General features: G+C 36.9%; 1 protein-coding gene across 1 annotated transcript in view; it reads right to left on the reverse strand.

Moving 5' to 3' along the window:
• The window catches only part of PKHD1L1 (PKHD1 like 1), a gene marked incomplete at its 5' end in the record, with an annotated part of 152,332 nt that overhangs the window by 31,902 nt on the left and 95,009 nt on the right, over positions 1-25,421 (reverse strand). The window contains 13 exons of the mRNA XM_082674767.1: positions 588-709; positions 1,442-1,571; positions 2,879-2,982; positions 7,328-7,501; positions 9,322-9,451; positions 11,536-11,654; positions 13,710-13,839; positions 15,094-15,242; positions 15,589-15,677; positions 19,741-19,912; positions 20,471-20,630; positions 21,558-21,709; positions 25,052-25,243. Coding sequence (XP_082530893.1) covers positions 588-709; positions 1,442-1,571; positions 2,879-2,982; positions 7,328-7,501; positions 9,322-9,451; positions 11,536-11,654; positions 13,710-13,839; positions 15,094-15,242; positions 15,589-15,677; positions 19,741-19,912; positions 20,471-20,630; positions 21,558-21,709; positions 25,052-25,243 — 1,823 coding nt within the window. The remainder of the gene's footprint in view (positions 1-587; positions 710-1,441; positions 1,572-2,878; positions 2,983-7,327; positions 7,502-9,321; positions 9,452-11,535; positions 11,655-13,709; positions 13,840-15,093; positions 15,243-15,588; positions 15,678-19,740; positions 19,913-20,470; positions 20,631-21,557; positions 21,710-25,051; positions 25,244-25,421) is intronic.

A 25,421-nucleotide genomic window follows, 5' to 3' on the forward strand; every position in this document is an offset into this window, starting at 1 on the left:
AGCTATCTTTCCTCTAAATCCTCTCTGTACTTTCTATTTTCTTGCTTACAATCTCACTCTACATCTAAATAAATACCTATAGTAATTGAAGAAACTTCATGGGAAACAAGAAAGGTCCAATTAGTAATATCCAATAAGAGTAAATAACCTTGCATATAGAATCATAAGAGTTTTAGATGAGAAATGGATTTTAGAGATTTTATAGTCTATCATTATAATTTTGCATTTAAATTCAGAGTTAAATAGTAAAATGTGTAAGGCATTCAGTCAATTAGAAGCAGAGAGACCCTGTAATGGAACTTGAAAGCAATAATTAATGTTGGAGAAGCAAGTAAATAAGAGAACTATTTAAACCAATGGACGTCAACACAGAGAAAAATCCAATGGCTACTGGAGCTCACAACATCTTTAAAGAAAGTTCATTCACTCCTTTAATCAGCTCACTTTATCCACAATCTTTATCTAAGGAAGAAATCATTTTCAATGACATTTTGAGATTTACAAATTCTACAGAAATTATAATCTTCAATAAGAGAATTACAAATTATAATTTTGTCTACTTATAATTTTAAATTTGTTCACACTACCTCAATTGCTGCATGCCAGAGAGTTGAGCTCAAGTCTTTTCTGTTCTGATAGGTTCCTGGCCAAACTGAAAGTGTAACCAAGTTTCCTCGGACTCTGTTGGCATCCCCCCATATTCTCATGCCTGGAAAAAAAGAAAATTCCCCCAAATGAGTACTATAGGGAATGTCTTTCATTTCTTCCGTGAAATTAGTTTTCTCATTTGAACCTGACAAACAAACCCTTTTGATTTTAGAGTGAACCCTCTGAACTCTTTGATACTCTACCTCTTTAATAGACTACCTGAATTAAAATCTTTTGTTAAATATGTGGGTTCACAGGCTCCACCTTAGATTTTAACAAATATACACACAAATTTTATACACCTTAAATGAATTTGTATTATGCTTTAGACTGATATTCAAGAAAGGACAACCCCCTAAATCAAATCAAATATATATTTTTAAAAAATTATCTTTATTTGTGAATAATCTTTTTGTTTTATATGTGAGAAGTATGTTAAAAGTCAGGAATTTAAACTATTGGTGATTAAATAACTCACATAAGATCATGGTCTGGTAAATAATTCTTCTAGAGCTGTACTGTCCAATATGACAGCCATAGCCACATGTGACTACTTAAATGTAAAGTAACATAATTAAGTACCATTAAAATTAAAAATCCAGTTTCTCAGTCACATTAGCCACATTTCAAGTGTTGAATGGCCACATGCAGTTTAGTAATTACCATGTTAGCACAAACATAGACCCTTTATTTCCATTCTTGAAGAAAGATCAATTGGACACCCTGGCTCTAGAGTTTGCAGACAAGGCTGTCTCAGAAGACATGTTATTGGACTGAAATATTATCATATTACCTTCCCCCACTGTAAAGTGAATCACGTTATCATCTATGTCCAATCCATCTGTCCCAAATACACCAACTGCAGGGGAAAAGCCACTGTGAAAAGCACAGCCTTGAATATAAGCTGAGCCACGTTCTTGAATCTATAAAACATCAGGATTCAGTGAACATTTTAAAAACAAAGTTAAAGGATATTTAAAGAAAAAAATTTGAAGTAGGTGTTTTCAGAAAACAAATCTTGATAAACAAAATACTCAATTTACATTCCATGAAAGAAGATGACTTCCCAGCAGACCTTTTAATGCTGGGAAATGTCCATATACCTTCGGTTTATGATTAAAAAGAGCAAAAAAGAAATGCTTATTTTAAATGTGAATAAAAATTCTCAAGTGCTTTTCTATGCATTTATATTTCTATCATTACCTATAAAATGCTAAGGAACTAAAAATTATTTTTCATAACAGTTTATTATATGATGAGCAGGGATTTTTTGTTTTAACCACAGAAGTCGATACTCAAGGCAGGGGTTACAATTCAAATGTCTGTAGGAAACAGTCAATAAGTAGTTTAGGGGTTTCAATTCCAAACCTACATGATTTAAAATTTTTATTTATTTATCTTTATTGACATATAGTTGATTTACCACGTTGTGTCAGTTTCAAGTGTAAGCAAAGTGATTCAGTTATACATATATATCTATTCTTTTCCAGATTCTTTTCCATTATAGGTTATTACAAGAATATTGAGTATAGTTCCCTGTGCTATACAGTAGGTCCTTGTTATTTTATGTATAGTAGTGTCATATATTAATCGCAGACTCCCAATTTATCTCCCCTCCATAATATATATATTTTTAATCTTATTTTATTTATTTACTTTTCATATTTTTATTTTATATTGGAGCATAGTTGATTAACAATGTTCTGTTAGTTTCAGGTGTACAGCAAAGTGATTCAGTTATACATGTATCTATTCTTTTTCAAATTCTATATAAGAAATATGCTCTTTCTCATTTTTTCTTAAATCAGCAGCCCTCTAAGCATATTTATTTTCCCACTTTTGACAGAGGCATGGATATACAGACATGCTTTTCATTTGAGAAATTTAAGCAACACTCACTTTGTTTAATAGTAACTGTTTGGAAATATTTTTCGTCATTGTAAAGTAAAGTAGAAATGTGAAATACTATTATAGATCTTCAATTCTTTCACCTTTTATGCTCCATTTTCCGTTTTTTTTTTTTTACTGACCTTAAATAATGCATGAAATGGTTGGCATCAAATACTGTTGTAGTCTAAAAATGTTAATGGGAAATACATCTAAGAAAGTTTTATTATATTAGATTATAGTCTTAGCAATTCTAAGATATGGGCATTTAGTAAAGTTAAATGAAAATCAAATCAAAATACTTAATTTTGGGTATATGCAAAAATTAAAATAAAGTACAAACCTGTCCCAGGTTAAGAAATGTTACAGCGTATCTTGGATCCGTGCTATCCCTGAAGCCCTCTTGACCGCTGTGATAAAATTCCACATTACTTATTCTTGCATTTCCTAGTGGGGAAAAGAGTTACACATTTTTTTTCCTTGAAGCTGAATAAAAATTTTTGAAAAACTGCTAAAGTTTTTGTAATTTTCCAAATGACAAATTTGTTTTCAACTTTTTCATGAAAATTGTATTCATTTTTCTTTGCCCTTTTAATCCAAATAAGGCAATGTTTCTGAATTTGTGTTTTTACTGCCCCTCACAAGAACCTTTTCAGACATTTCTCTTTCTGAATAGCGTTCCCTCTCCATGACATTTTAATACCACAGATATACTACATATCTGTCAAGGTATGGAGGCCCTTTGGAGGACCACAAACTGGTTTTTTTTTCCCCCAAGAGTCAATTTTCACCTATTGGTAGTGATACAGTCCCTGTTGAGAATGCATGGCATGAGGCACAAGTTATAATTTACCTGACATTTCAATTTTGATGCTCTAAAGAGCTGTTAAGGACATAATCTTTACATAATTTTTTCCAGAATATGCATTGCCAAGTATCTGCTGATCGAGTTTGTCGTAAGTGCCACTGAAGTGACAAAAGGCAATTTCATAGATTATTAAGAACAGCAATAACAATCCATGAGCCATGACTCTGTGCCAAGCTCTGTACTAAGTGCTTAACAGGCAATGTGTGGTTTAATTCTCACACAACATCTGTGACTTCGGAACTTTTATAATTCCTGTCTTCTATACAAGGAAACTGAGGCACAGAGATTCATGGCTGGTAAAAATACAGTAGAGGGTATTCCTTGTTTCAAAAACTGATATCTAATAAAATACATTGGAGAAGAGTTATTTTACACTAGAAGGGAAAAGCCTGTCTGGAAATCCATGAGCCAGCGATTAGGTGTATGGTGGAGAACATAAGATTAATAAGATAGATACAGAGAAGAAATGATTACTACTGACCCTGGACCTACAAAAGCTATAGATCCTTTTTCTTTACTTACATCACAAAATAATTTATTGGAGCAAGGAAAGGTTGACATGTGAATAGGGTCCATCATGGGACTTTAAGTATCCAAGATCAGAGTAATTTCATCCCTCTAATCATCTAATTCTTTATCTTTAAAAAGAGGACAATATTTATGCCATAATACTATGAGGACTGAATGACATAATATGTGTTAAGTGCTTAGCACAGTGTCTGGAATCTTGTATTACTTTATGATCCTCATTACTATTCTCCTCGTCAGTTAAGCTTCTGTTGGCAGATTATGACCAATAGGTAGAAGTTATAGTGGCACAGCTGCTTGCTCAATATAAAGATTTTCTAAAATGAGAGCTGTTGCAAAATGGAATAGGCAGTATTGTAACCAAGTGAGCTCCTGCTGAAACAATTCAAGTCAAGAATAGAGGATTACTCCTGGTACCCAGATTGTGAGATTGAAACACCAGCTTCCAATAAAAAGAACCAGGGTTACTTGGAGGAAGAACTTACTCCCAGTCTCAGCAAGGAAAAAAAAAAAAAATTATAACATGTGCTTGTCATATCAGAAAGTGAAGAAGCTAAAAAAAAAAACCCAAAACAGTCAGGGACTTCCCTGGTGGCGCAGTGGTTAAGAATCCACCTGCCAGTGCAGGGGACATGGGTTCAATCCCTGGTCTGGGAAGATCCCACATGCCTCAGAGCAACTAAGCCCCTGTGCCACCACTACTGAGCCCACGCACCACAACTACTGAAGCCCACGTGCCTAGAGCCCGTGCTCCACAACAAGAGAAGCCACCACAATGAGAAGCCCGCACACTGCAACAAAGAGTAGCCACTGCTCGCCACAACTAGAGAAAGCCCGTGCACAGCAATGAAGACCCAACGTGGCCAAAAATAAATAAATAAATACATACATACATACATACATAAATTTGTAATTAAAAAAAAACCGTCATAAGGCGGAGGGCTTAGGCACCAACATGAAAAGGTTCTGAAGGTCAACGAGAGGGCATTTTCAGTATCAATAAGGGTAACGTTCACAATGGATTAGAACATAACAAATATGTTTAAATCCATGGAACTAATAATGATACTAATAACAAAACAAAACAAAACAAAAACCCCTTGTTACCTTTGGAGGATGCTTGGCAACCAACTCATTGTTTTGAAAACTAGTTAATAAGAGGAAAGAATCAACATTTTTTCTATCTAAACTATCCTTCAGGGTAGTCAAACAGTGGTCTGGGGAAGCTTCTCTTTAGAGAAATATTTGAGATTATAAATGAGGAGGGAATAGTAGAATTAAAATATCACCATTTTAAACCTCAGTGATTCAATAGATCCAGGCGATGATAATAACTGCTAACATCCCAAAAGGAAAAACAATCGTACATTATATGCCTATTAATGGAAAAATAACAACCAACTATGAGGAATTATTGCCTAAAAACTGAGTCCCAGTCTGGTCAATTTGCTAGTTCTAAATTTGCTACTTATGCATAGAAAATACAAGGGAGGCAGGGACTAGTTAAATTCTAGGGATGCATCACTAAATTCAGACTATTGGAAACACTATAGGACAGATGACTTAACTTCTTTTATAAATAAATTGCAAGGAAAGAGAAATGAATTAGAGATTTAAGATTCATAACCAATTGCAACATGGATTTTATTTAGACCCCGATGAACAAAGACAGTGAAAGAGAAAGAAGGAAAGAAAGAAAGGAAGGAAAGGAAAGAAAGAAGGAAAGAGGAGGGGGAGGGGAAAGGGGAGGCGGGAAGGAGGGAGGAAGGAAGGGAAAGAAGGAATGAACTGGAGGATTCTGAACAATCATTTGATGTTTAGACATTATTACTAACATTTTAAAATCTGATTCTTAGAGATGTTTTTAAAGAAGTCTTTTAGATTTACACACTGAAATATTTCTAGATGAAGTAATACATGGTTGCTTCATTCATAATAGCCAAGATATAGAAACAACCTAAATGTCCATTAATGGATGAATGGATAAAGATGTGAGATACCTCCCTATCTATCTATCTATCTAAAACATTCCACTGTGTGTATACATATATCATATCATTCAGCCATGAGTGAGAAAGAAGGAAATCCTGTCATTTGGGACAACATGGACGGACTTTGAAGGAATTATGCTAAGTGAGATAAGTCAGAGACAGAAAGATAAATGCTGTATGATCTCATTTATATGTGGAATCTAAAAAAGCTGAACTCATAAAAATAGAGAGTAGAAAGGTGGTTATCAGGACCTGTGGGGTGGGAGAAATAGGGAGCTGTTTAAGGGTATAAACTTGTAACTAGTAGATAAATAGTCCTGGAGATATAATGTACAACTTAGGGATACAGTAAAAATACCATATTATAAACTTCAAAGTTGCTAAGAGACTAGCTCTTAATTGTTTTCACCACACACACACAAAAATAATAACTATATGACATGATAGAGATGTTGCTAATGCTACTGTGGTAATCATATTGTAATATATAAGTGTATCAAATCAACACATTGTAGACCTTAAACTTACACAATGTTATATGTCAAATATATCTTAAAAAATATATGCTTGCTGCTTCAAAATAATCCGTGGGCTTGAAGAAAGTCGGTGGGCTCAGAGATCAAACAAGACTGGCCAAAGTTGATACCTGTGGTAATTGGTGATGATAAGCATTATATTATACATTTCTCTATCTTTGAAATGTATTTGAAAATTTCCTTCAAACAAAAATAACAGATCAGTGCGCTTGTTATGAAACGATTTCTGTTTGAGGGCAAGGTTGGGCTAGCTGTTACCTAAGGTCCTTGTTAATTTGATAATTATTTTGCCTCTAAAGATAAAATTAGTAGAATAATGTTAGGAATTTGGTTCTGGAGGGTGGTACCTGACTGCATCATCCCTCTCAAGCCTTTATTTTTCAATGTGTTAAAAACAAGACATCAGGCCCAAAATGGAGTCACTTTTGCTAAACCCTCCATCATCAAACAAACTTAATTACAGTTTCAGTTCTCCTGAAATGGAACCTTAAACCGGTCCATCACGAATTGCCTGATCAGCATTGGTTAGGTAATCTGCCTGATAAACCTCTGCCCCCTACACGGGAAGTAACCTTGCAATAACCAATCCTCTTTTCTGCCTAGTAAAACTACCTTGTTCCTGCTCCCTTCTGCCTATAAAAGTCTTTAATTTTGCACAGCTCTTTGACGCTCCTTTGTATCAGTTAGATTGCATGCTGCCCAATTCATGAATCCTTGAATAAAGCCAGTAAGATCTTTAAAATTTCCTCAGTTGGATTTTGTTTTTTAACACAAATGATCCTGTAAAGGAGTGAGGATTATTTAAGAACTAAACACGGAAGAGACCCTGCTACATTTCATTTAGAAAAATAAACTGAATTTGTACTAACCTTTAAATGTCACCATATTTTCAGTGAATGAGCTGACTAGGACGCGTGCACCAAAAGATTCCTTCAGCCAACCTGGATAATCCTCACCAAGTATTTTGATGTTCCTATTCAGTATCCCAACATCAGCTGCTAACGTGTAGCTCTGACCGGTTTCAGGAACAAGGTATCTTCCAGCTGCAGCGGAAGGACAGTTAGATTACTACCAACACTAAGAAATACCTGTCTTTATTAGTTTCTTTGCAGCTCACAGACCACGTAACTTTCTAATATGCCAGAAGTCAACACAAATACGTGAATTGATTAGAGTTACACGCTTAAATGTACACAGATGGCAGTTGGAAATTATACCTTTTTATTTATAAAATAAATATAATCAAATGTATTTCTCCTATTTACAGCAAAAAGGTTATTATAATCAGCACTTACAAACTCACTGCTTCATAGGTGTTTTGCAAACACTTCAAATTATACACAAAAACACTCTTCGAGACAAGTTGGGAAGCTTACTGTAATTTTAACAGATGAGGAAATGAGATAGAGAAGTAAATGAACTTGCCCAGGGCCATGTAGACAGTCAGCAATACGTAGGTATTACCTCTCCTGATGCCTAAACCTTGGTTTGTTCCTCTTTTCCTGTGACATATTTTGTACCAACTACAATTCTTTATAAATATGTAGTAGTATATCAAACATAGTCTGTACATTTACATCTTAATAATTTTAAAACAGAACCTAGGGGCTTCCCTGGTGGCGCAGTGGTTGGGAGTCCGCCTGCCAATGCAGGGGACGCGGGTTTGAGCCCTGCTCCGGGAAGATCTCACGTGCTGTGGAGCAACTAGGCCAGTGCGCCACGGCGGCTGAGCCTGCGCTCTGGAGCCCGCGAGCCACAGCTGCTGAGCCCCCGTGCCACAACTACTGAAGCCCACACGCCTGGAGCCCGTGCTCTGCAGCAGGAGAGGCCACCGTAGTGAGAGGCCCACACGCCGCAATGAAGAGTGGCCCCTGCTCACTGCAGCTGGAGAAAGCCAGCGTGCAGCAGCAAAGACCCAACACAGCCAAAAATAAATAAATAAAATTTTAAAAAACAGAACCTAAATTACATTCTACATTTCTAGAAGTCTTACCCAAAACTTTAAGACAAGCAGGTACATTTCAAGCAGAGAGAAGTGTTTGGTACTTTAAATGAAAGAATCTATACTGTTGAACTTCAAACACTGTTTTACGATTAAAGTGTTCTTCAAAGAAACCTTTTTCTTTTGATTTAAAGAAAAAATATGTGATATAGAATGACAGACACGTGCTTCTATCAAAATACTGCTTTAAAAAGTTCTTTTAAGTTTCTTTTTCATGCAGGTCTGATATCCACCAGTGCATAATGCCACCTTAGCTGTAGTTCTCAGGAGCATCAGAAGTATCTGAATGGCTTTTCTAACGTTACACTCCTGTCAGCTTCCACTTCCTGGGATTCAGATGAAGGTAGCATGTGAAATGGGGAAAGGCTGGGGTGCTGGGAAAGCCCTGATCCTACAAGTTGAAAGATCATCTTCAGCCGATTCTGATTAATTCCTTCTTTCCTTGAGAATTAGAGTTTTACCATTTTGCTGCAGCTTGTCTAAGTGCAGTTACCGCTGAGGAATGTGTCAATGAAACAAATCAGGACAAAGATGCTCTTGGATCAAGGGTGCTCAAATTTCAGTGTGCGTAAGAATCTCTGGAAGCTTGCCTAAAACAGAAAGTGTCAGCCTTATCCCGTAGAATGTAATGGTCACTGCTGAATATTTGCTGAATGAATTAATACACACAGCAGGGACTCTTTGCAGCCAACACACAAACAGTAGCATCCTTTGGGTACCAGTGCCAATCTAAGTGAAATGCTCCTCTAAAAATCTGAGATGTTTCATCAAATGACTGTAATTACAGAGGAGAGCACTAAACTGTGAATATTTCGAGACATTTAAATTATATATCTATTTGGTTAAAGAACAGCCACTTACCAAAGTGAGTATAGGAAAGGGTATCATTGAGAATGAGAATTTTGTGATCATGCAGGATTTTAACGATACTTCTAATTTCAGTCTGGTGGAAATCATAGCTTGTGGTTGTTATCACAATCTCTTCTCCTTCCTTAGAAAAATTCAAGTGCCAAATTCAAGAACAATTTTTAAAAAATAGGTTTATATTTCTTAATAACTATTAAATAATTCTAATTTAACTTACATTGGTTACAACCATGGTATTATCAGCGAGAACAAATCATACATTTAGGTCTCTAAAATAAATATGCTTTTGTTTGATAGCAAGAATTCTATATTTTGAATTATCTCAACATTTCCTTAAGTTGAATTCAGTCACTTAATAAAATCACAGGTGATATACATTTTTAAAATTAGATATATCAAAGCAAATACATTCATATTTTTATTAAAAATTGCTCAGGATAATACCCTTAAGACTTAAAAAATTTCCCCCAGATTTTTTTTTTTTTTACACAGTTAACTATCACTGGATATTCCTGAAGGGTAAGAAAGGCAGAGATAAGTGACAGAGCACGGTCAAGTCTTAGAATCTCTGTATATCATATATGACAAGCTCCTCTTTGTCAACCAAGTCTCTGCTCAAAAGTACTTGCAGGGGACGAAAAAGAACTTTTTCCTCTACCCTTCCAAGTTCTCAGCTGGGACCCCTGTAACAAAAGTCATTAACAAGAGAAAAGCATATAGATTTATTCAATATAAATTTTACATGACACGGGAAATGAAGCCCTGAAGAAATGGTTAAACCTGAGCATTTTTATGGAAGAGTGGAGAGTAGAGGAAAATTGTGATAGGGTATGAGCTAAGTGTAGGAAACTGGGAGAAACAGCAAGGGTTGGCCATTCAGATTCTTCTCTGTGTCACTTTGTCTTCAGAGCTGAGGATGTCTCTTTCCTCTGGGTATAAGGAGGGCAACTCTCACATGAAGGTTTTGTGACCTGCTTCAGGGGAAAGCCAGAAAGTCCTTCCTGCACGTGCAGAAATTTCTTCCCTTAAACTATTCATATTTTGGGGTAGCATGTCCTGAACCCTGTCATACCCTTGAGAGAGGCTTTCTCTGGCCACTCTATTTAATGTTATCTGCCACCCTCTACCATGGCAGTCTCTATCATCCCTGTTTTATTTCCTTCATCACAAAGATTATAATCTGAAATAACACACATTTATCTGTTCATTTAGTGTCTGCCTCTCCCACTTCAATGCAATTTCCCCTATAGTTTGACCAATTTCTTCACAAATGAATCCTCTATGCCTAGAAAATGTCTGACATTAGGCTAAATATTAATTATATAAATAATATGCAGAAAATATTAACTGGATAAATACTAATAAATGATAATTGGATGAATAATAGGGATATTTAAATCATTTAATCACCTTTTAAAACGTAATCACACCTCAACTATCACAAATATGAATATATTGTAAGTAGCTTATAATAACTCTCAACAAATCCTCCTTCTATTTACTGATTTTACACTACATTAAGAGAGCCAACCCCATATGTTTTGATGATTTGTATTCATTTACTCAGACTAAGCCTCACTTTGTTCTGTGACCTTATAGCTTATTCTCAGCAGAAAGGAACTGGCTGAAATCTGAGAGCCCGGAAAAGTAATCCATCTATTTCCTTGACCCTTTTGCATTAAAAAGAGTATTTGTAAAACATGTGAGTCTGTGGCCTATGCAAGCCTGGGAGTCTAGTAGAGATCGGAATTGCCACCATTCATATTTTACCAAAATCTCTTATTTAACTCAGGCATGTTTTGAATATCACTGGGCATCAGGATTTGTTTTCTTCCCAAATGCTTAACATGTAAAATCACAAATTAGAAGTAAAGAGATAACCAAGATAACAATAAAAGGTATTTAAAATAATTCTTTTTTCTGTTTTGCAAGAATTTGTAAATAAATATTTTTTACCCCCAAACTTTTATATTTTCCTTTCATAACTAATATATACATAATGTTCTTTATATGTTCTGAAGAACCTTTGACACCACAATTTTTAAATGCCTGCTATCAAGTCAGCTTTCTGAGTGCAAGCTAATTGCAAAACATACGTTTCTCTTCTGGTTAATCATGTGACAAAATAAATGTCCATTGGAATAAAGAAGAAACCTTAAGTTGACCCATGGCGTGTTTTCACTTTCCACCACATAGTAATTCCTCTACCTGCCAATCCACAGCATCCATCAGAGAGAGGACTTTGGAACCTGCCTCTGCGGTTTCTGAGAGCTTAGTTTTATATATCGAACGTGGAATTCCATGAAGATCCAGCTCACCAAACACCCCTACAGGAAAAAAACACACTCCTATTTATTCACTGCATAGAACTGAGTTACGTGCTAGTATAAAATGAAACAGTTAGTAGATATATTTTAATAAGCGACTGAACATTTTAGAATGAATGGAAAGAATTGGGGTTATCTGCTCAGAGCTATATAAGAAGGCTTTGGCCCTTTGCCCTACTTCTAGGAATCTGGTCTCTATAAATTGAATTAGTATACAAGGATACATCAATGAGGATGTTTAATACAACACTATTTGGAAATATTAGAAAAACTAGAATTAATCCAAATGTATATCATTATAAGAATGAAGGAGTAAATTAGAATATATTACTAATACTGTAGTGTAATATGCTATAAAAATGAAGAGTGTTACATGTTAAGTATCAATCTGGAAAGATATTCATAATATGTTAACAAGAAAATTGCACGGTAATATATTTAGTTTGACCATGTTTTTGTATAAGGCACCACAAGTCATTTTATGTAATATGAATACAGGCATAGATAAAAAGCACGAAAAACACATGTAAAAATTGCTAATGTTAGTTTCCTCAAGGGGAGAGTAGAAGATGTATGTTTTCTCTTGATATGGTTCTGTGTTGCTAGAAATGTTATTTTTGAAATAAAAAAATAAACACATAAAAGCAAACAAAAATTTTTTAAGACTGAATTTGTTTGCCTCAGGAAATTTTTCTTTAAGATTTGAATTTGTCTGTCTCACAAGAGCTAATTCAATTTTAAGCCACTTTTTAATCCCCTTTTTTATTGTCACTGTTTTAGAAATTGTACATGGGAGCAACTGAAGCACATTTATGTGTCTTTTAAATAAATGTGCAGTGGTATTAATAAAAGCAGTTATTTATTAGGACCAAATTAAACCCTCTCAGGTCCTTTGATTTCTAGGCTCGAATAGGAATATGTACAGCCACACAAATGCAACCGGAAAATTAAAACTTAGCAACAGTTATGACTGGATAACTGATAGCGAGGCAGGAGACATAAGGGCCCCCAGGACAAATGGTTTGAGTTCATTCCTTGTGGACGGATACTCCGCGGTGGGAATAACAGGACAATTGAGAGAGGAGGCTGGGTCCTGCCCAGATAGAAGATAAGAGACCACATATTCTTCATTCTTGAAGTCAGGAGACCTCCCCGACTACACATGAGCAGAAAGGCTCCTTGGAGGTCAAAAGGGAGTGATTCTAAGTGATGGCAACTAATGCTCACTACCCATAGGCCTCTTCGGTAGAATCCATCTTGGCTAAGAGATGCACGCGCACACATGGGAAAATCCTGAGATACACCAAATACGGACTCTGAACCAGGCAAATCAAAATGATTGGTCAAAGGAAACAGGGAAGAAATGCCCCATAAAAGTGATTCAAACTGCCACGAGGGTACGACTCTCTCTCTGAGTTCACCCGTGTGTCTATCCAAAAGTACTGTACTCTTTTTTTCTCTTAATAACACTTTACTTGTTTCACTACTTTCCGTCTTTGTGGGAATTCTTTTTCTGTAAAGCTGTAGGGCCAGGGCCTTGTCACTGACCACTGGTGTAGTGGCTAGGGTTTGGTGCTCTCACCACTGCGACACAACCTCAATCACTGGCGGGGAACCAAAGCCCTGCTTCAACACCCGAGATCAACAGCAGAGCCAACTGATCCACAGATTTTTAATACTGTGTAGGAATAATGCATAAGAAAGTTACCTTTTAGGGGAAAAGTACTAAAATATGAAAAATATTTTTGCTTATATAAAAGAAAGATTACGAAGAAAACCAGATTAGAGAAACAATATACATATGGAGTGATTCACTAATGTTAGTGTTGCAATAAGTTACATTTTGGAAATATGCACATCTGTATCTATTTTAATGTGACATGATTTAATTTTTTAAAACCTCAGCAACTTTTATAACCTCTTACTACAAATCAATGTCTGTAAAAACTTCTGAAACCATAACATCATGAACTCATAACAAGTCTTTCAGTGCTACACGTTTTAAAGTGGATTTGCAAAACTAACATGACTCTTTTGGTATCTGGAAACACATACCTAGGACCTTTGATCCTTGATTTGGTCCTTCTGGAAGAGCCCACTCTGGAGTAGAATGATTCCCTCTAAGAACAATCTGTAATTCTCCTTTAAAAGGGTTATCTTCCCAGCCACCAATTAATCTACCTCCCTGCAGTGAAGCAGAAAATTGTTAATACTTCAAAACTGAGCAGGAGAAATTTCCCCATAAGAAAGGAATTAGGAAGACTGGCAGCCTCCCCTAGTAAAAATGAATGAATTTTTGTTTTACAAAGAACAGTACTGTAACTAGAAGTGACCTTAATTTAACCCATCCACTTTGGGATGGGCAGTTTAAATGATTTTTCCAAGGTCAAATTCAACATCTACTTACTGTCAGAACTGGACCTGAAACTGAGACCTCCTAAAACCTAAACTAGTGCTGTTTGAACAGATCACACTGTACTTTAAAATAATGCGGCATATATAAAATATACTCTCCTATTTATATCTAAGCTATGTTATTCATGAGCCATCACTATTAATAAAAATTGCTATTACTAAATGCTTGCTGATTCTATGCCAGGCATAACATGCAAGGTTTTACATATTTTATATCATTTAACCTTTACACTAAACCCATGAATTGGAATTACTATTCTCATTTCATAGGTGAGAAAACTGATGCAGAAAGAAGTCAGATAATGTAACCTGTTACCAAACTATTAAACAGTGAGGTAAGGATTCAATTGTAGCATTAATTTACCTCTAAGCTCTGTATCTAACACCTTTAAAGCATTAAAGGCCTAGTTTTATGAAAGAAAGGCTCCCACTTATTCTTTAGTGGTGCTTAATACCTTTTTGGTTAAGCTATTCTTTTAAATGAATACCAATAACAGACTGACAGAACAATTAAATTGACTAAACTATTACATGTTCAAGACCATCTGAGATTTATGAGAGAATGAGGTGATTATTCCAAACACCTGAAATATTTTTATTAGTCTGCTCCTGGTTTTCATAATCCCACCTACATCCATTCATTTTAAGAAATACTGTTTGCTTTCTTAAAAAAAAGGCTTGAAATCTTTTAATTTTTTTTCCTCAGAACTCCAGTGGATTCTCTGTTAGTTGCAGCAAGCTGTGAGTTTAAATTTACCTAATAATAATACAAATATTCTAAAGGATTGAAATGGAGCAAACCTCACACTAAAAAGTAGCATGATAATTACTGCTTTAGGAATGTGTCATTAATATTTAAAGGAGAGCAGAAATATATTGAACTTAGGCTTGCATTTCATGGGGTAGAGCCAGTTGTGTTTTAATCACATCAGGTGCATATGCTTTCTTATAATTTGCCTAGTAAATCTCCAACATTTTAGCATTTGGCTAATAAGGGTATAAATTATAAGACTGTCACTCTTACCTGCAGTAATATGTAGGTAGCATTCAAAACAACTTTTCTATAAGAAGACTCTGCAGCTCCCACATTATGTTTATCTTCCAATTCTAGAACCCCCCAAATAACGAGTCTTTCCATTGGTGGAATATCTGTGTCTGCCACAATCCATGTTCCTATAAAACAAGACTTTAATATAAGGAATATAACATAATCCATAGACTATAGCCTATAGATAAAACACTGACAGCCCTATCAGTGAGTCCTAATTTTGAAGTTGGTGAGCCTTTTTCCACACAATGACTAATTCTCCTCTCTCTCAGAAAATCCATTATTCTTAATATTCAGGTTTAAATCCACATAAAACCCAGAAGCGACGTCTGACATCCAGGATACAACAACTGAATCCATCTCTTCACATTTTCTCTTTCTCTTTCTCTTGCTGCATAAAGGTATCTACCCTAACTGCTAACTATTGTGGTATAAACACAGCATTTTATTTATTTACATTTATGCATTTACCTTCAGGAATAACAACATTTGCTCCTGGGTGAGGTATGGTGTAATTATTTTCTCGAGATGACTGCCAAAAAGAATCATTTGACCATAAGCTGAAAAGAGAAAAGAAGTACTTCCATTAAGTTTTATCTCTGTCTATTTAATGAGCATCTCCTTAGAGTGTAGCACTATACTAGATGTTTTTGGGATGACAGAATGCAAATTGGATAGTTTGTAATTTCAGTAAATAGACAAGCTAATGTACGCTATTAGTAAGGTACTCAACACACACAATTACATATATAGTTTTTTCTCCATTGAAGAAAACTTCCTTTCCACCCACAATCCGAATCACATTTTCTCCTACTAAATCCTTATTGTGATACCCTAATTTTCTCTAAAATGTTAATAACTTAACTTCCTTATAAGATTTCACATGGTGGAAAAGTGAAAAATGCATCCTTTGTCCATTTAAAGACCCTTACATATGGCGCTATTTCATAGGGAAAGGGACAGGAGGGTATATAGTTGCCTAGATTCTATGAAGGGAAGGCTGGAAGAATGGTCTGTGAATAGGCAAGGATGGGTCAACGAGGGCAAGCCGCTGGGCTGTGGGCAGGACGGCAGGTCTATAACCAGAAAGAAGGTTACGTTACATTGAAATAAATATGGAAAGCACAGTTGGAAGAGAGACGGCCTCCACTTTCCATCACTATGCCTGCTTGAAACTATCTCAGTGCAAATTGTTACAAAGAATGTTATTATAAAGTTGACTGCATTTTCCCATTTAAAAATGTTCACAGGGGTTGCTCTCCTGAACTAGTAAAAATGTTTCAAAATTCTATGATACTAATGCAGGAATTTTACAAATAACCAATACAGTTTGTTTCATTAAAAGTATATTTTTATCACACATTTGAATTACTGAGCTGTATTACTAAAAACTCTGTTGATCAAAAATCCTGTCATAAAAATTTTGTCTTCATGGATTTAAAAGAGAGGTTAGCAATTAAACGATCATTTAGGATTATTTAGATTCACAGTAATACATTTTTCATGACGCAATCTCAGTGAAGGTTTGTTTAAAGGTTGTAACTATCTAAATAAATAAATTGATCAGGATTGTGCAGATTCAATAGTTGAGTTCACCTAGCTTTTCTCAAGCCTTTCATTCTTATCCCCAGCAGCACTATACCACATGTTATACACTCTTCTACTAATTGCCCACTGTTACGATCAAAAAAGCCCAGTACTTCTTAAACTAAGCATTTGTGTGTTGTGTAGCTAGACCTGTATATTCTAGTCCTGAGGTACCAGTTTTGGATCAAGATTCTGTTTGTTTTCACTGATAGCTATTTGCAAAATACCAATTAATAATTCCAATTATAGCTATTTCCAGCGAGCAGAGCTCATATTGTGAGAGGAAAAACACCTATCCTATGACATATACATGTAGTGTATCAACACATACCTCTATCACATCCTGGTCTAGACCAATCTAAATCTATTAATGAGTCATAATAATTATTAAGTAAATATTGAATAATTTTATCTACCTTAGACTATCTAGGACTTTTTGGCCAATAACCTTTATGGCCCATATTTCTTCTGAAGTTCTCTAGACTCTTTTTATGAGCCTCCCTGCTTTCTCTACTGTCCCTCTGTTACACAGAGTAGTAAAAGTGGCCTTTTCAAAATGTAACGTCACTTATCAGCTGAAACATTTAAAGGCTTCTCATATTTCTTAACACTAACTGCCTGCATGACCTGAATGGTCTGATGTCCACCTATTTCCAATGCTATGGCCAGGCCACTCTCTCCTGCTCACAAGGGTCCAGCCATGCAGATTTCCTCTCAGTTCTTGGATATGCCGCACTCGTCCCCACATCAGGGCCTCTGCCCAAGCTGTCCCCTTGGCCTCGAACCCAACCTTCATACAGCCAGCTCTTACTCACCCTTTGGGTCTCAGCTAGAATATCCCCTCCTTTGAGAGGCTCTTCCTAACCATCCACCCAAAGGAGGCCCCTGCCATGTTGTCTTCTGTCCCAGCCCCTTATCCATTCCCTTTACAACCTCTATCACAACTCAAACGCATGTGCTTTATTTTCTGTTTACTTTTTTGTTTGTTTGCTTGTGTTGGCATCTGTCTCTTCGGACAGAATGTGAGTGTTATGGGGGCAGGGACCACATCTATGTTGCTCACAACTGAATCTCAGAGCTCAGCACAGTGCCTGGCACATAGCAGGTGCTATTTTTTAATGGTTGAATGAACATATAAACAAATTCAATTATTATTCTTTTGTGCAATGTTATCGCAGAATCTGTATATTCTGAAATCGTAATTCACTTAATAAATAATATTGATTTGTACTTGATGCACAGGAGTGGGCTCTTACATGCCCCCTAACTGTTAACTTTTATCATCACCATCGTTATTTTTATGGTTATTATTTGCCCATAAGGGACACAAATATACATCAAATCAGGATCATGCCTTTAAGGGTCTTAAAGACTAGTACTGTTGTGTACTAGTACCATCATGTATGGTAATTACTATAATATAAAGTAGAAAGTTATGTTGCATATGAGAAATAAAGGTAAAGGACTTTATAAGTTTCAAAGACAGAAAAATTATTTTTAACTACAAGACTTAATATATATTTAGGAAATTGAATATTTGAAATAAAATTAAATAAGTTGTATTATGAGACTTGACCAAGACTGTTATTCTATTTAAAATATGATACAAATGAACTTATTTATGAAACAGAAGCAGGGCTTCCCTGGTGGCACAGTGGTTGAGAATCCGCCTGCCAATGCAGGTGACACGGGTTTGAGCCCTGGTCTGGGAGGATCCCACATGCCATGGAGCGGCTGGGCCCGTGTGCCACAGCTGCTGAGCCTGCGCTCTAGAGCTCACGAGCCACAGCTACTGATCCCGTGTGCCACAACTGCTGAGGCCTGTGCACCTAAAGCCCGTGCTCCGCAACAAGAGAAGCCACAGCAATGAGAAGCCCGCACACCGCAGCGAAGAGTGGCCCCCCGCTTGCTGCAACTAGGGAAAGTCTATGTGCAGCAATGAAGACACAACGCAGCCAAAATTTTTAAAAAATTAAAAGAAAACAAAAAAACAGAAGCAGACTCACAGGCATAGAAAACAAACTTATGGTTACCAAAAGGGAAAGGGGGTGGGGAGGGATAAATGAAGAGTTTGGGATTGTCACATACAAGCTACCATATATAAAATAGAAAAACAAGTATGCACAAGGAACTACAGTCAATATCTTGTAATAATCTATAATGGAAAAGAATCTGAAAAATGTATATATATGTAACTGAATCACTTTGCTGTACACCAGAAACTAACACAACACTGTAAATCACCTATCCTTCAATAAAAAATAGGGACTTCCCTGGTGGCACAGTGGTTAAGAATCCGCCTGCCAATGCAGTCAGCCCGGGTTCGATCCCTGGTCCGGGAAGATCCCACATGCTGCGAAGCAACTAAGCCCATGCGCCACAACTACTGAGCCTGCACTCTAGAGCCCGTGAGCCACAACTACTGAGCCCATGTGCCTAGAACCCGTGCTCCACAACAAGAGAAGCCACTGTAATGAGAAGCCCGCACACCACAAAGAAGAGTAGCCCCCGCTCGCCACAACTAGAGAAAGCCTGCCATGCAGCAACGAAGACCCAAAACAGCCAAAAATAAATAACATAAATAAATTTATTTAAAAAAATAAATAAAAATAAAAACACTCACATACACAGACACAAAAAGTTATTCTAGAGAAAGAGATGCCACCTGCTAAGAAAGCATTGGATCAATGAGGACATAGTTTCTGGTGCTGTTGGAAGTTTGTGATCTCAGGTAATTCACTTAACGTCTTCAGGCTTCAGCTCTCTCACCTATATAATAAGGGAGTTGGTCTAAAAATCCAGATCTAACGTTCTGCAAGTATGAGATTCCCAGTAACTTTCACACATAATTTTTGTGAGATTTTTTTCCATTTTGTCATCAGGGTGGTTGTAAGGCTCAAGTGAAGCAATGAGTGTGGAAGTGCTTTGGGACCTACTGTGCAGGAGGAGGGCACCAGTGTCTCAGCCAGGATGACATATGAAAAGGATGCTGTCAAGAACTATTGAAGTATATTAACGAACAAAAGGCCTGTATACTTATATGTGGCTGGTCGCTTCCTGGGAATTGGTTTTCTTGATGGAGGATGTACAGGAAAGCAATCTTGGAGAACACAGCAGTAAGCTTGGAAATTAATAACAACATCCTTCACATCAGGATCCAGGGTCCCAGAAATGGACTGGCTCTGATGAAGGTCATTTTTTCCTGACACTGAAAGTGAAGTAAAAGCAGTTTAAACTAACATGATGATCAAAGTACTTGAATGTAAACAAAATATGGCAATTTGAAAATATTCTTTGGAGAGTAACTTGGTATAATTCAAATGTATGGAATAGGTATGAAAAAATTCTGACAAAATGCACATGTCTGATTAAGAAGCAGAGTCAAAATACCTTGACAAAAACAAATATTTTAGAACTCGATTAAACTGTACTCTTAAATATTTTTATTTTCCAAAAATAATTAAATAATAAAAATGGAAACAAAATATATGACAGTTCATTGTACTCATTTCCTCTAATTTTGTGAAATAAATGTTGGGGTCAATTATGAGCGTTGGTGCTACCTCCAAACATAAAATGTAAGTTCTTAATTCAACTCAAGCCTCTTCCAGGGTGAATTTAGTCTCCATTCTTTAATTCAACAAACATTTATTGAATCCTGCTATATACAAGGCACTATATAACACATTTGCCCATTAAGCAATTTTTCTCCTCCTTTAGATGAAGCAATAGATAAAACAATCACTTTTGCCTATTGAATACATACCCAGGTAATATAGAGTACTAGTGTTTGCTTCAAGGTGCCAGTCTCCATTCTTGCTAGTATTCCAATTCAATGGATTTGAAGAGCCATTCCTCATATCAATGATATTAAACATATCAGCATTTTGAGTGAAGTTATGAGATATGATTACATAGTCTTGTTCCTATGAAAGTTTGCAAAAAAGTGACTTGTTTTATATGCTAATTTTGATGACATTAATTAATTAACCCCATATTAAAACTTAACTTTTGGTTTTAGTTTGGTTTTCATCTTGCATTTATATTTTGGTTATTCACGTTTTACCTGTCTATGGTAATAACGCTAACTCTATCACTAAGGCAATGAAAGTCTTTCTTTCTCCCTCTCTCTCTCTCTCTCTCTCTCTCTCTCTATATATATATATATACACACATACACATACATATATATGTATACATTCAGAGAATATTTAATTTCTATAATGTTTCAAAACATTTGAAACAGTGCTAGGTATTGTTTTTTTTGCTGCCCATGTATGGTACAAGTAGAAGAATATGAACAGGGATGAAAACACCCAATTCAGGTGACCCTTAGCAGTGAAGAGTGGAGACTGATTTCAGAGTAAGCCATACAGAGGACTTCCACTTCACCTAAAAATGTGTATTTCTTAAAAAAATCTGAAGTACATAGTCACAGAAGGTTAGATTCAGATAGAGCTAGGTGGTGGGAATATAGGACTCGGCCTGTTATTTTCTGTATTTGCTATATTTCAGAATACAAATAATAAAGCCTTTAACTGGTGCCCAAAACATCATAAGCACTGAATAAATGTTAGTTATTATCATGGTAATAATAACAGGGCACAAGCTTAGTACTACAGGGATGTGGCAGAAAGATGGCTTACTTCTGATTCTGAAAGGAGGGGTTTTTTTTTTGGCTTGCTTCTGAGATTTAGGATGGGTAATAGAAAGTGTGCAGACTTTACCAGGTCAATATGTGAGGCAAGGGCATTCTGGGCCTCACGGTTGGTGTACGGATGAGTGTGTGGGCTGCTTTAGAGTAATATGTAATCAAAATTATTAGAAGATGGATTATGCAACTCTTTGCTTACCTTAAATCCATAGAATGTTGACGTATAGGAAATGTTGGTTATGTGATCTACACTTTTAAAATACCAGTTAATGTGCTTTGCATTTGGAATCAGAGCCATCCATCCAGACATATGAGTCAGTCGTTTCTTCTGAAAGGGAACAATGCTTGTGCCTATAGAACATAAAACAAATCACAGTAATCTCTACATCTAGAAAATTCCTTCTCTTATGAACAAGCGCAAAGGTAAATATTACTCTAGTCTATGGAAGTCTCTAAAGAGGTCAGTATAGTATTTCATTACTTATGTTCTAAATGTCTTTGTTTACCTGAAGGCCCCACTGTTCAATATCACACTTAACTGAAACATAAAATGCTTTCTCACTTGGAGTTCTGAATTGAGATGGAGCCTTTATTCCTTAGGGAAAAATAAAACTGAACTATGGGGCTTCCCTGGTGGCGCAGTGGTTGAGAGTCCGCCTGCCGATGCAGGGGACACGGGTTCGTGCCCCGGTCTGGGAGGATCCCACATGCCGCGGAGCGGCTGGGCCCGTGAGCCATGGCTGCTGAGCCTGCGCTTCCGGAGCCTGTGCTCCGCAACGGGAGGGGCCACAACAGTGAGAGGCCCGCGTACCACAAAAAAAAAAAACAAACCAAAAAAACTGAACTATGATGACAATAATGACCACTAAGACAAAAGTGCTTAAATATATCAATGCAATTTTTAAAATACATCGATCTAAAATATAATTCCATTTCTATTCTTTTAAGAACTTAGTTCTTCAGAATCCTTGATCTGCAAAATATGCAAATATAAGTCCTGAACTTTATTAGATTCTCCTATATGGGTTGTGTTAATCAAAATCAGCCTAGCAAGTATGAATACAAAGCTTTGATTCAGAGCCCTTAAGGAACTAGACTAAAGTAGACCTACCTCTAACACTGGCCATGAGACCCTAAATTTTGTGAATGATGAACTTGGAACCTGAACTACCTGTAATGGGAAAAAATTTAATTTGAGAGAATGCCTGACAACTTCAGTTGAAGATCTGAAAAGATCTCTCACAATATAAAGAAAAACATCTGTGATTAATGAATTAATTCTGTTCTTTCCTCTCCCTTCTCTCTTTCTTTTCATCTCTGATTGAATTTTATGTTAAATTTGCAACCTCTTCCCTTACAAAGTTAGGTGGAAGAAGCTAGGCGCAAGATTACAAAATAAACTGTCATTCTTTTCCTTTGGGGATAAGGCAAAACAAATTTCAATATAAAGGAGGAACAAATTCTTTTTTTTTCTTTTTTTGGGTTCGCGGGCCTCTCACTGTTGTGGCCTCTCCCGTTGCGGAGCACAGGCTCCGGACACGCAGGCTCAGTGGCCATGGCTCACGTGCCCAGCCGCTCCGCGGCATGTGGGATCTTCCCTGACCGGGGCACGAACCCGTGTCCCCTGCATCGGCAGGCGGACTCTCAACCACTGCGCCACCAGGGAAGCCCAGGAACAAATTCTTTGGCTTATGAATTAGCATTAAGTTTTGAAAAGCCCATGATCAGAGGCACTAAAAACTCACAGTTTAAAAAGACCTGCAGAGTAAGAGAAGAACCATGATAATTTGGATTATTCAGCAAATATCCACTCCTCTCCCCTCCTTGAGGGCAGGATAGACTTCCCTGCTCTGTGGATACTGGGTGACTTCTTTGGTCCCTCGGCTATTGGCAGAATTGACACTGCAAAGACTTAAAAGTGCTTGCTGGGTGAAACATGCCCTCTTGAGGCTCTGTCACTGCAATGCAAAGAGGCTCCCCCAGGAGAATAGTGGGTAGCATACTAAGGTGACCTTTGGCATATGCAGGCAGAAAAGTTATATAGATCTTGGAGGACAGAAATCTAATTCAACTTACCCAAGTGGAAATCTGCTACCTCTTACCTATTTCCTAGATCCAAGCCAATTCACAGACTGGAAGCAGCTCCACTGAGTGGGAGAAATCTGTGGCCATTTATCAGGCTACTGCATACTAAGGAGAGGAAACTCTCCAGACCTTCCAAGAGTTGTTAGCTTCTGGCTCTGAACTGATACTAACCCTCAGACACCCTAATGCCACCATGGTCTACCAGCTGGAGTGGCAGCTTATGGAGGCCAGGCCCTAGAATGAGTCTTTGCTCAGTCTCATGCCTGGTCCACTGAGGCCACCGGCTCATCTTATGGTTATTCCTCCAGTTCCAAAATGTATAGTGGGAATAGGCATAGAACTTTGTTTGGAAGAAGGGCAGAAGTTGAAATTCTCACAAGAAATATCCTTCCAAGAGGACCTGATGACATGGAGTGGAATACCAAAGCCCCAGCATGTCCTGATGGATTTGACCCAGCTATAATTTTAGCAGTTACAGTATGGCTGGTATAATTATGCTACACGTTTTCAAAATTCACTTGGCCTATATTGAGATACATAATTTTAGTTTCAAATTGCAAGGTTCTACCTTGTAAATATGATTAAATGTGGAAATTTGGGAACGCTGTCATCAAGAAGCTACATCATTTAGATTTATGCAGAAAATGTAGAAAACTGTATTTGAGAATCATCTGATAGCAAATGTTTGGTTCATCAATGCCTTTCCTATTTTCCAAAATCTGCAGTCTGTCAGAACAGTGATATGAGAGTGGATTAATTGTAGATAGATATTTTAACTAATAATTCATAGACAGATGATGGATGTGTGGATGAATGGATGGATGGAATGATATAAAGATCTGAGCCAATCAGGGCAGGCCAGGTCAGATGTGATGAGAATAGTTATACTTAGTAACTGGAAGAATTCCTAATGGAGGGAGGGAAAATCACACAGGAAGGACTGAGTGAACACTCTAGGAACCATGCTCGCCCACTCTGTTACGAAGACAAAAGAAAAGCAATTCTAAAACCTTGAGGGGGGAAAATGCAGATATTAACGCCACAGTGAAAAATCTGAGACGTGAGAATCAGGGTTACTACTATATCCCCATTTAACTTGCTTGTCTGGCTGGTGCATATGCCAGATGCATCATGAATAATGACAGTAAATTAATGCAATCTAGTCAGGCAATTATGTCAAGCCCATCTGGTGTTCCAGGTACATTAGCTTTTCTGAAACAAATCAGTAAATCAACAGTCTCTGTGCAGCTATTGACCTAGCAGATGCTCCCCCCATCCTATTTCAATCAGCAAAGATAATCAAAATAATTTGCTTTCAGTGGCAGAAAAAATGGTATATTTTTACTGTCTTGATCCTAAAGCTATGTCAACTTTCCTGCTGTCTGTCATAATATTGGCTGGAGGTTCCTTAATCAGCAGAATGTCATGCTGGTCCAGGCGTTTATTCAATACTCCTCACAAGCCCATTTTGGGATGTGATATTTGTTTCCTGCCTGGTTTCTGACTGATATAAATATTATGCTTTTCCCAGTGTTCTCAAGAAGATGATGATGAAAATTGAGGAAAACATATTTAAATGAGTGGTTTAAATGACTGTGTTCTACTTACCGAAGGAGTCTGAGAGAACCACATCCTTTTCAAGCAGAGACACCGGAGAAGGCTTGTTGAATGCCAGCCGGTGGAAGCTGACCGAGGCGTCACAGACAGACCCAGGGAATCCTATGCTCCACTCGGCTTCTTGACTGCAGTGAGAAGGGTCCAGCAATGAGCTGTGTGGAATGACGGTGTGTCCTTTGTGACCTAGGAAATGAACACAAACAGCTGACTTCCTATTTCATGTTAGAAAACTAAAAAGCTAAACTGTCTAAAACATACATTTACTATAACCCATAGTGCCACAAATACAATCTAAAAGTCTAGGTTCCTGGGGGTTTTTTTGGCATGGGGTAAGGGGACCTCTACAAAGGCTTTGCAGTGG

The sequence above is a fragment of the Grampus griseus genome (genome assembly GCF_964374135.1).
Source record: "Grampus griseus genome assembly, chromosome: 17".
Classification (NCBI taxonomy): Eukaryota; Metazoa; Chordata; class Mammalia; order Artiodactyla; family Delphinidae; genus Grampus; species Grampus griseus.